This window comes from Schistocerca americana, chromosome 1 (assembly GCF_021461395.2).
Source record: "Schistocerca americana isolate TAMUIC-IGC-003095 chromosome 1, iqSchAmer2.1, whole genome shotgun sequence".
NCBI classification, from domain to species: domain Eukaryota; kingdom Metazoa; phylum Arthropoda; class Insecta; order Orthoptera; family Acrididae; genus Schistocerca; species Schistocerca americana.
The window spans coordinates 596,674,492-596,687,311 of NC_060119.1; the positions used below are offsets into that span (position 1 = coordinate 596,674,492).

General features: G+C 41.0%; 1 protein-coding gene across 1 annotated transcript in view; it reads left to right on the top strand.

Annotated features, from left to right (window-relative positions):
• LOC124606964 overlaps positions 1-12,820 on the top strand; it is a 76,212-nt gene that overhangs the window by 8,253 nt on the left and 55,139 nt on the right. The window contains exon 3 of the mRNA XM_047139105.1: positions 2,861-3,091. Within this exon, the coding sequence (XP_046995061.1) occupies positions 2,861-3,091 (231 nt within the window). The remainder of the gene's footprint in view (positions 1-2,860; positions 3,092-12,820) is intronic.

Here is a 12,820-nt window from a genome sequence, read left to right on the forward strand (position 1 = left end):
ATATACTCATGGGACAGCCCTTACAAGTTCTGAACTGCATGTAGTGTGTTTTTTCAAAGTTTAGTGACAAAGAATTGGCTAGGAACCAGTGATTAATGTCCACAAATATTTTATTAGCTGATCTTTCTAAGACTACGCTTGATTTGCTATTTATTGCAATGTTTGTATCATCGGCAAACAAAATGAACTTGGCATCTGGTAATGTTACTGATGAAAGGTCATTGATATACGCAAGAAAAAGTAAGGGCCCCAAAATGGAACCTTGTGGGACCCCACATGTAATTAGTTCCCAGTTGGATGGTGCCTGATAGCTTGATACATGTCTCTTTCCTAATAACACCCTTTGTTTCCTGCCAGAGATATAAAGTTTGAACCATTTTGCAGCATTTCCTGTTACACTATAATACTCTAATTTACTTAAAAGGATATTGTGATTTACACAGTCAAATGCCTTTGACAGATCACAAAATATACCAGTTGCCTGCATTTTTTTGTCTAATGAATTAGGCACATTTTCACTGTAAGTGTAGATAGCCTTCTCAATATCAGAACCTTTTAGAAATCCAAACTGTGACTTTGACAGTATGTTATTTGAGATAAGATGGTTATAAAGCCGACTGTACATTACTTTTTCGAAAATTTTTGAGAATGCTGGCAACAGTAAAATTGGACGGAAATTTGATGCTATTTCTTTATCTCCCTTCTTAACTTCAGCATATTTCAGCCATTCAGGAAATATTCCACTGATAAATGACTGGTTACACAGATAGCTTAATATGTTACTTAGCTCAGAATCACATTCTTTAATTAACTTTGTTGATATTTCATCATACCCACTAGATGTTTTTGATTTTAAAGATTTTATGATGGACATTATTTCTGTTGGGGGTAGTGAGGGTCAAATTCATACTATGGAAGTTGATTGAAATTGCTGGTCTGAGGTATTCCATAGCAGCATCTACCGAACCTGACAACCCCATGTTTTTGGTGACAGTTATAAAATGTTTATTAAAAAGTTCTGCAACACTATACACATCTGTCACCAATGTATCATTTACTCTTAATGCTATTTGTTCCTCTTCATGTCTGGTTCTACCGGTCTCCTCATTCACTGTATCCCATATTGTCTTTATTTTGTTATCTGATATGACTATCTTTTTCTTGTAATATATTTGCTTTGACATCCATATTACAGTCTTTAATATTTTGCAGTATTTCTTGTAATGTGCTATAGCATCAACATCGGAACTGTTTCGGATTGACAGATACAGTTTTCTTTTTGTTTTACAAGATACCCCTATTCCTCGAGTAATCCATGGCTTTTTCTGTAGACTTTGCCCTAACCTTTGTAAGTTTTGGGGGGAAACAGTGTTCGAATAAGGTAAGCACTTTATTAGCAAAAGTGTTATATTTTTCATTCATGCCATGAACACTGTAAACATCAGTCCAGTGAATGTCTCTGAAGAGTATCCTAAAATAATCAATTTTTGGCTTATTGATTACCCTCTTGAGCTCAGATTTAACAGATTTTATATCCTGTTCAGTATTAACATTTAACAGATGGAACTGCATGTCATGGTCTGAGAGGCCATTGACTATTGGTTTTGTTATATAATTTTGTTCATTGGACTTTTCTATAAAGATATTATCAATGGCTGTTTGTGAGCAAGTGGCTACCCTAGTGGGGAACTTTACAGTGGGAATTAAGTTGAATGATAGTGTTACTAACACAGATAAGTTCTTATTGGGAGAGTCTTTAAGGAAATCTACATTGAAATCACCAGCAACCACTATTTCTTTGTTTTTGGTTGTTAAATGGGCCAGTACAGCTTCAAGGTGGTTTACAAACAGACTAAAGTTACCTGCAGGTGCTCGATATACACTTAATATTATCAAGGATTTTTTGTGAAATTCTAATTCTGTTGCACATGCTTCCATATGCTGTTCTAGGCAAAATTTATGAATGTCTATGTTCTTAAATTTATGACAGTTCCTAATGAATGTGGCAACTCCTCCTTTCTCCATTTCTGATCTACAAAAGTGAGATGCTAACCTAAAGGCATTTTGTTCAAAGCTCGTGCCCACAAGCAGTGCCTGTAGTGTTACTTTCAGGCTAGTGGTGTTCAAATTGCCGCTTGAGATTTGGTACAACATCTTTAGGTATTAAGTCTGTAGTCTTAGGTCAGATGGAGTGCTTGACACAGCACGCCACAGTAACTGTCCAAGATCACAGGAGGGTTTAAATGATGACGACAATGGACAATAATCATAAAGTACACGCACAGTGTTCAGAACAGCCACAGCTAGAAGAAAACACTACAGTCGCATCTTTTGGTTGGCATGTACTACAAACTCAGCGCCTGACACGGCACCTGTCACGGTGCGAGACACAGGCACAGCACCTAGCACGACATAGGCATAAATACCGGACTCGTTCCATTCTGGAATCAGTATCAGACAGCACCTGAAGAAGACTACAAGTCACACAGTTGAAATATCATGCAAGAAAGATGCGAATGACCGGCAGAAACCTGATTGTTCAGTATGGGAGTTCTAATGTCTGTCTCAATATGGCTTGGAAAAAGCTACTTGAATGACTTGACTACTGTCCACAATGATCACATTATACATAATTAACTGATGATTGAATAAAATTGTACTAATTCTGGAAGACATTTATTTTGCATATTAACAGTCTGTACTTTCCTTCATAAGCAACACAATAACTGATACATTTCCCTTCGCAAGAAAAAATCTTCGAGAAGTTAATTGAATTTTAATATATTTGTGTAATAATTTTGAAGAAATTCTGCTAGCCCATAATTTATTGTGTATTTCATATTTCAATTATTTTTAACAGACAGTGGGCACGGACCAGAACATTGATGAATGGATACTTAAATACAGATCTAAAGTACTACTTGATCTTCTTCGATTTTATCATAATGATTTTGAGACCATACATTCATCTGCTGGCCCAGATGGAAGCAAATTTGCAGAGAAATTGCAGCAGATTTTTGAAATATATGTGCCTATAGTGCAGCATTCTGGCAATATTTTTGCAAACATGCCATCCGTTCGTCTGCCAAAGGTTTGTACTAATGAGTTATAAGAATACTGGAAATTGTTAAAACATATCAGAAGAGATCAATATTGTATTTTTATTTTTAGAGTAGGTATAGTCTTTATATTAACAAAGTGCAATAATGCAGGGTGGGCCAAAAGTGACTACCCATTGTAACACATTGAAAACATTTAGTCAGTCTTGTTTGTTACTGATAATTATAGATACAGACACCAGATGGTACTCTTATTAAACCAGACATTCCTGACATTGTTGATTCTAACCTGTTCTGATGATTTCTAATGAAGACAGAGTTTTTGCTTTAAAAATGTGATAGCATGGTGCTTACAATGTAATAATAAATGAGTGGAATAATAATTCGACACTATTCCATCTGGAAGGAAGGGTGCCTACAATTTATGGAAACATTTTGAGCAACGTGCAAATGCAGCCGATTGCTACGGGTCAGGTAGGCTATTAATAAGTGATGAAACTAAGCTTAAAGTTCTAAAAGTGCTTATCCAGAGCCATAAGAAGTAGGTTATTTATCAACTTTTGCGTAGAGAATTTTACAGAATGTCAGATTCAAATATTAAACTTTCTGGCCTCTGCTGCCAGAGACCGTGGTTTTGTGTGTGTGTGTGTGTGTGTGTGTGTGTGTGTGTGTGTGTGTGTGTGTGTGTAATGCCTCTTTGGTCAAAGGCTTACTTGTTTGACAGTCTATTTTGTTATGCCCATCTCCACTAAATGGTGAGTAGCAGCTATCCTTTTCAATATTATTGTCAAATTCAAACTACATAACTTGTTCAAACATGGGATATTGGAATACAGTCCTATTCCTAAGCATCAGTTTTGTGAAACGATATTAAATGAATTCAGAGAAGATGATAATGAGTCATTTTCTAAGGTAATTTGGAGTGATGAGACAACTTTCAAATTATCAGGCCATTTCAATACATACAGCTTTACCTATTGGTATAAAGAGAACCATATAATTGTTTTTGAGAGCCAGTTGAATCCATGTGGTGTTACATTAGGGATGGTATCTCTTGTCCTGGGCTAATTAGGATGTGGTTGTTTGATGGAACAGTAACTGAAGAACTATCTGGAAGTGTTGGCAACCTATGTCATTCCAGGACTACAAATAAACTACAGTAACTTCAATTCACCTCAATTTCAACGTGATGGTGCCCCACCGTGTTATGCAATAGTTATTGCAAAACTGTGTTGACAAGGTGTTTGGTGGGAAAGTTATTGAGCAGCAAGGCCAATAGAAATGCTGCCTAGATCACCAATGGATTTCTACTTTTGGGGTTATGTTAAAGATAAAGTGTACACTACAAAATCAAAGTGAAGGACTTGAAAGAAGCTTTTGAAGATACTGAATTTAATAAACAACTTTATAAAAAAGTATGCCTAAGCATTCTACACCTACAGCTATACTCTACAAACCACGGTAATGTGCATTGCAGAGGGTACGTCCCATTGTACTACATGCTGGGTTTTCTTCCCACTCCATTCATATACGGAGTGCAAGGAGAATGATTGCTTGAATAGCTCTGTGCCTGCTGTAATTATTCCAATCTTATCCCCATGATCCCTAGAGGCATGTGGTATATTCCTAGAGTCATCATTCAAAGACAGGTCTTGGAACTTTGTTAGTAGACTTTCTCGGGATAGTTTACGTCTATCTGAAAGAGTCCGCCAGTTCAGTTTCTTCATTATCTCTGTGAGACTCCCCATGGATCAAACAAACCTGTGAGCACTCCCACTGCCCTTCTCACTGGTTACACCAATGATTTGTAAGCCACCTTTTCACTTGTGGTGTCGAGGTCTAGAATAGACCCACAGCCTTTCCTTGACTGTCGTAAGAGGCGACTAATAGGAGTCTTTTTATTTGGTCACATTCTTACCTTGATATTTTGATTATTCTTTGGACTTCTGAAGGTTTTCCCTCTTTTTGCTTTTTTAATGCTTTTCCCTCACCTTTTTTTACTTTTTAAATTCTGGTCCCCATTTTGGGTTTGACAACCCCTTTCCAAATTTTACAGAAGACTGGGCCATTTGGAAACAATACCTTAGAGGTGCATTAACTCTCCACAGTGTGGTGTTATCTTTTGCAGCCACCAATCAAGTGGATCTACTCTGCACCCAAAATCCAGCACAGGAGCCAGTCTGTCTTGGTGGGGGTGTTATGTACCCACTCAGTGGTAGCCCCGTGACTATGCAGGGATTTGACTGCTGACACCTGAGCTGTAACCTCCCCATGTTGGCCAAGGAGTAGGTGCCTATCAACTTTGGGGTATTGACAAACTGGGCTATGTCTACTGTGACGGGTGACCTTTGCCTTGGCGGGATGGCATCCACAGGTGAGCCTCTGATGGGAGTGAGTCACATCAGGGCGGATGATTTGCAATGAATCTTAACATTGGCTGTGTCAACACAGCTGCCTCAACAGTCAGGAACAGTGATTTTGCTGCAGAAGTTTATAATCATATGGCATTTCCATCTTTAACCGTGCCTCAAGACGAGAGCCAGATAAGGAGTGATGGAAGTCGACAGTTTGCTGAGTTCTTGGTTTATTCCTGAACTTATGGTGGATCCTTTGCTCTACAACAAAGCCACTGTTTTTCATTGAGAATATTGAAGATCGCTTTGGGGAGGTTGCAGCAATAGAAAAGATGAGAAATGGATCTGTGCTGACCAAACATCGCATGCCAAATGATCACGGGCATTTCAGATCTGTGTAAAGATAGGAGATATACCAGTCACAATTTTTCCTCAAAACAATCTCAGTAGAATTCAAGATGTTATCTTCCATCGGGACCTAATGCTACAAACTGATGAAGAGCTGCATACTGATCTGGCGCAGTGTGGAGTCCATTTTGTTCGCTGCTTCCACAAGGGACCTAAAAATACTAATGGACTCTGGAGCTATCAGCCTGGCCTTTGACGGCAACATTTTGCCAGAGAAAGTTAAGGTCATGGTTTATAGGTGTGATGTCACGTCTTATTTTCCTCCTCCGAAGAGATGTTTCAGATGCCAGAGGTTAGGACACATGCCATCCCACTGTTCTAATGAGGCTATCCTCCGGGCATATAGATGGGCATCCCATGAGGGCAGCTGTTGTGACCAACCCCCTCAGTGTGTCAACTGCAGCCTCCTCATTTACCACAATGCTCATTGTTTAAGAGGGAGAAGCAAATTCAGGAGAATAAAACCCATGACCACCTGTCTTGTCAAGATGCAAAGAATAAGTTTGAAAGACTTTACCTGACTGATAAGGTATCAAATTTTGTGACTGTTGTGTCACAGTCTGTACCTCACGTAATGACGAGGTCTTGCACGACACCTCCTGGCCCTGGTCACATTCCAGGGCCTGCCCCACAGTTGGGGGAGAGAATGTCTGATCTCACACCCCATACCCCTGCACCCCTGCACCCCTGCAATACTGGTGGTTGACACACTATCGGTGTGGCCAGAGATGCCTAGTCAGGGCAAGGACATCTGTCAAGGTCCCCTCTCTTGAGACAAGGACTAGCAGCCACTGACTGTGGGCCAGTGAAAAGTATGGTCCTCTTCACTCCTAGAAATTGAAGTCTCACATGGATAAGAAGGACAAGCAGAAAGATAAACTGCTTTCTAAGATTTCAGATGTTCCGCTCCCCACCCCTGTGAAGGTCAAATGTGCATCTTGACAAGATATTACACAACCAGGTGAACTGCAGCCTTGTAGCAAAGTATTCACACCCACCTTTTCCATTCACCACTTTCTCAGACCTGACTCCAGTGCTCCGTCAATGGAACTATAATGGCTGCTATCACCATCTGACCAAACTCCGCCATTTACTGGTTACTTACTCTGTAATTTGCATAGTACTTCAGGAAACACTGTTTACAGCAACACATCTTCCTGCTCTGAAAAACTAAAAATCCTACTGTACCAATCGCTTAAAGTTGAGAAAACATTGAGTGGCGCTTGTACCCTCATATGCCCTGATATTTTCTCTGAGTAGGTGCCCCTTACCACAGAGCTAGAGGCTGTGGTCATTAATGTCTGTCAGTTCGGATGAAATCTGTAATGTCTATTTATCCCCAGATGGACATTTCCATTATCACGAACTGTTAGAGTGAGTGGAACAGCTACCTTTCCCTTCCTGTTTCTGGGGATTTTAATGCTCATAATACTCTGTAGGGCGGTGATACTACATCTCTCAGAGGCTGGGTACCTCCTTTCAGACCTGGACAACTGCCTACTCAATGCTGGAAGTACAATACATTTCAGTGCAGCCCACGGAAAATAGTCAACTATTTAACTCACAGCTTGCAGCCTGAGTATCTTACCCCTGATTCAGTGGTGTGTCCACCATAATATGTGTGACAGCGACCATTTTCCTTTCATTTTCTCTCTCTCCACTCACAGACATCTGGAATGTGCTCCACGTTGGCTGCTTCAGAAAGCTGACTGGCAGGCTATCTGTTCTACAGCCACTTTTTTGCAGCCAGTCATGTGATGGATATCAACAAAGTGGTACTACTGCAGCTAAGATACCCTACTCCTCTGGCTCATTCTGATGACCACCAGTGCCATGGTGATCTGAAGATATAGCTATAAGGGAATGCCGCAGGGCACTTCATTGGCACAAGTGCCAACCTGGCACTTCAGTGGTACAAGCGCAAACCCTGTATGGATAAATTAATAGGATTCAAGGGACTCCAGGTGAAAGCATAGTTTTTAATAAAGAAAATGAAGCAGGAGTGTTGGGAGCAGTATGTGTCACCTATGCAATCACCCACCCCATCACCTTGCCAGTGGTAACATCTGCACTGATCCCGTGTCAGTGGTAACATCTGCACTGATCCCGTGGTACTTGCCAAATGTTTTGCAGCACACATCACTGAAGTGTATGAAGGGGAGTTGCACAGTGCTTTGGCAGAGTGTTGAGATGTGTGCCCTGGAGCTGACAAAATCCACAACCAAATGCTGAACCATCTTCATACCAACAGCAGGAAACATATCCTTGGGCTTTATCATCATATTTGACTGGAAGGAGAATTTCCTCTTAACTGCAGGAAGTTTTATTATTCCTGTCCTGAAACTGGGAAAGGACCTACATATTTTAACTACTAGCCAATGTCTCTGACAAATGGACTGTGTAAGCTACTTCAACGTATAGTCAGCCACCGTCTTTGTTGGCGCCTTGTAGCTGGAGGGCATATATCATGATTCCAAAGTGGCTTTCGGGCTTTCCAGTCCACCACAGATCATTGAGTTCATCTGGAATCTGCAGTGCGCAATGCTTTTCTGCACTGCCAACATCTGTTTGCTGTGTTTTTTGACCTGCAGAAGGCATATGATACCACCTGGTGACATCACATACTAGCTACACTGCATAAGTGGGGTTTCTGGGGCAGTTTACCCATTTTTATCCAGAATTCCCTATCTCTGACATTTTCGGCTCCAGATAGGTTCAACTGTCAGCAGCCAATATATAAAGGAACTGGAGTCGCTCAGGGATCAGTTCTGAGTGTAATGCTCTTTGTTATCATCAATGTATCATAAATTCAGTGGCCCCCACAGTCTCTCCGCCACTGTACATGGATGATCTTTGCCTGTACTATTCCTCTGCATCATTGTGCACTGCTGAGTGCCAGCTTTAGGGGGCTGTCTGGAGAGTCAATGAGTGGTTGCTGAAATGCGACTGTCAATTTTCCCATGGAGAATCATGAGTCATGCATTTTTTTCTACTCCAGACTGTTCACCCACACCCAGAAATTTATCTTGGTGTCCAGTTACTTGAAATCATTAACACTCTTCAATTCTTAAGTATTTTATTTGACCAGAAGCTAACTTCGCTGCCGCATGTCTGCTGGCTCAAGGCTTCTTGCATGAAGAAGCTGAATGCTCTCTGTTTTCTTAGTCACTCCTCATGGGGTATGGACCACATAAGAGGGGGGACCCAAAAGTAACCGGAATTGTAACGCTGCACATCGTGTACTTGTAGTAGCAGGTTGCGCCGCCAGAGGGTTGTAGTAGGAGCTCTGCTGAGTCATTCTGCCACGCAGCGTCACCCAACAGTGAGAAGTGTGGTTTCTTTGGCAGTTCTTTGAGTGTGTGTACAGTACAGATGTGGCACAAGGAAATGGCTAGTTCTTACGAACAATGTGCTGCAGTGAAGTTTTGTTTCTTGCTCGGCAAGAACACAGCAGAAACTGTTGCGATGATTCAGACAGCCTACAAAGACCATGCTCTTAGTAAAGCGCAAGTGTACGAATGGTTTTCTTGGTTTAAAAAGGGAGAAATGGTGGTTAAAGATCAGCCCTGTTCCGGTCGACCTTCAACTGCTCAAAGCGAAGACAACGTCGACAAAAACCGTGATCTTATCAGTGAAGATCAACGCAGGACAATCGACCAACTCGAGAACTTGTCTGGTTGTCCTGGAGCTCAATTCAGCGCATCTTGACCATCGATTTGGGGATGCGAAGAGTGGCAGCAAAATTCGTGCCGAAGTTTCGTACCGGAGATCAAAAGGATCATCGTGTTCAAGCCTGTTTCAAAATGAAGGACGTGTTCAAAGATGATCCACATTTTTTCAACAAAATCATTACAGGTGATGAGTCATGGTGCTCTGGGTACGATCCAGAAAGTAAACAGTCATCACAATGGAAGTCACCTGACTCACCTCGAGCAAAACAAGCTCGACAAGTGAAATCGAATGTGAAAACGATGTTGATCTGTTTTTTTGACATCAAAGGGATCATACACTTTGAATTTGTCCCTGAAAACCAGACAGTAAACCAACAATTCTATTTGGAGGTTATGAAACAGCTTCGCGTAAGTTTGGCGTGAAAACGTCCGGCTTTGTGGGATTCTGGTGTGTGGTTCCTGCATCACAACAATGCTCCTGCACACACGGCTCTCAGCGTTTGCCAGTTTTTGGCCTCAACAAACACAACTACCTTGACCCAAGCGCCATTTTCGCTGGATTTAGCACCCTCGGACTTCTTCCTATTCCCGAGGATGAAAAGAGACTTGAGAGGGAAGCGTTTTGCGGATGTGGAAGACGTAAAATGCAATGTCATGAAAGTGCTAGCAGGTATCAAAGAGGACGAATTTAAAAGGTGCTTCGAACACTGGAATGAACATTTGGACAAGTGTATTAATGCTAATGGAGAGTACTTCGAAGGAGATTAAGGTTGTATTTGAAAACAATAAAGTATATGCTTTCTAGAAAGAAGTAGCCTGCTGGACCCTGTTCACCACACTGGCATGCACTTGGCAATGGGGTCCTTCTGTACAAGCCCTGCTGACAGCCTCCTGGCGGAAGCCGGTGTCCCGCCACTACTGTTAGACGACAGCAGCTTCTGGCAAGTTACGCAATCTCTTTCAGTTACCTACTCCCCATGTCATTCAACACTGTTCTGTATGCAAATAATAATAATAATAATAATAATAATGTAAGCAATTGCATTTCATATCCCTACAATGTGTTGCACCCAGGTATTTTCATGAGTTGGCCAATTCCGACAGTGACTCACTGATATTGTAGTAATAAGTCACCTGATGTAATTTATCAATAGTGATGAAAAACACTTTGAGAAGGAATGTTATAAATAATCCTGTAGCTGTAGTAAAGTGTTCAATTATAGACTTCATTAAAGTGTTCAGTTACTTCCAAATTCCAATTTTTTGTTTTGTTATCAATTAGGTTGTTACGGGTAGTGACTTTTGGACCACCCTGCTTTTTAGTTTTTTTTTGGTCGGAATGAAGAAGGACATTTATTGAAAGCTCTCTGGATGAATGAATAAATTATAAAACTGTTGTTTGTGTGTCTGTGTGTTGCTCAGTGCCGTAGGTGTACTATGAGTGGTTATCGTCACATTTTCCATTGTTTGTATTTTGTATTCCATCTTGGACTTTCTAGTATTGTAGAGATAAAGACAACAGCAAGATTTTTTTGTCACTGGAACCAGTATAATAATGGGTAATTGTAGGTGGAAAATTAGCATGCATTCAAGGGACGGGTCAGTGATAAGATGAAGTGCTTAGTCATGGGGAAACACACAAAAAGTAGAAAAAAAAGAAGTGACTATATGCTAAACTATTAGGATCTTCTTCAGAGCTTGAAGGCTGTATTTTAGTAGACACTTAGATTTTTGTTTTAGAATAGATGTGTCATCCCCTGATCTGTTAAAGTTTCATGGTTTAATAGTCAGTTCATAGATGGCTGCATATTGGTTACTTCAACGGCAATGTAAAGTAGTTGGCTTTATTTAATTTATTAGCTAATGACTCATAAATAGTAAAAGAAAATGCATTTCAAAACATATCATATTGATTCTACACCCTGTGTGACATGTCACTAAGTAGTGTATCAACCAAAAGGAAAAGTGAAACAGTTTCACTATTTGAAACCCAAGAAAATTAATTATTTGTAACTGATTTATATTCATCTCACTGGGCCCAACTTTTTTGAGAATAAATACAACACAAACATGGGCTTCCTAACCATTGCAGTACCCCTTCCTTATCTGTGCTGTATTTCGGCACACTATTACTTTTCTCTGACGTAGTATGTAGAAGGAATTCCTTGTTGACAACCTGGCATTTTTATGCAACTGGTTGTGGTTGGGCTGCTTTGATTTTGCAGACCTTTTTCCCTCATTAATTTTGATTAACTCACATTTTCCTCCTGCTTCAGGATTTGGCCACCATTCTTTCAAAATTTTACAATTGTGTCTGCCATACGTGGAAGGTTGCCAAGAATGGTGGATATACCTCCCACCGAGTAATTGACTCATAATCACCTTTTGTGTATGTGGATAGAGTTAGGTCCCTGAAACCTAACACGGCAGCCAGTCGATTGTGTGAAGTTTCCTAGGAGCTGCACGTTCTTTGTCGCCTGACAGTGCAAGAAATGCTCTGTTTGTGACAGAGTTGAAAACTCCCTGTGTGTGCTAAGGAGGATGTACTTGTCAGTTTCTGGGGCATTGGGATTCTGGGCAACAGTTACTGTGCAGGACAGCCATTGCTATAGTGGGGTGGCTCCTACGGGGAGAGCCATTGGTCAGAGCAGGTGGCAGAGTAACAGATGATTCACAGTGAGGAAGATCAAATTTTCTCATGCTGATGGCTGCAAGACCCCAGCAGTCTCACTGGAGAGAATATATTGTTTCAATGTAGAAAGATACACTATGTGATCATAAGTAACCAGACACACCCAAAAACATGTGTTTTTTTATTAGGTGCATTGTGCTGCCACGTACTGCCAGGCAGTGACCTCAGTAGTCATTAGATATCATGAGAGAGCAGAATGGGGTGCGCCGCGGAACTCATGGACTTTGAACATGGTCAGGTGATTGGGTGTCACTTTTGTCATGCATCTGTATGCAAGATTTCCACACTCCTAAACATCCCGAGGTCCACTGTTTCCCATGTGATAGTGATGTGGAAACGTGAAGGGACACATACAGCACAAAAGCATACAGGTGACCTCCTCTGTTGACTGACAGAGACTGCCGACAGTTGAAGAGGGTCATAATGCGCAGTAGCCAGACATCTATCCAGACCATCACATAGGAATTCCGGACTACGTCAGGATCTACTGCAAGTAGTATCACAGTTAGGGGGGAAGTGAGAAAACTTTACTTCATGGTCGAGTGGCTGCTCATAAGCCACACATCATGCCAGTAAATGCCAAATGGCACATCACTTGGTGTAAGGAGCGTAAACATTGGATGATTGAACAGTGGA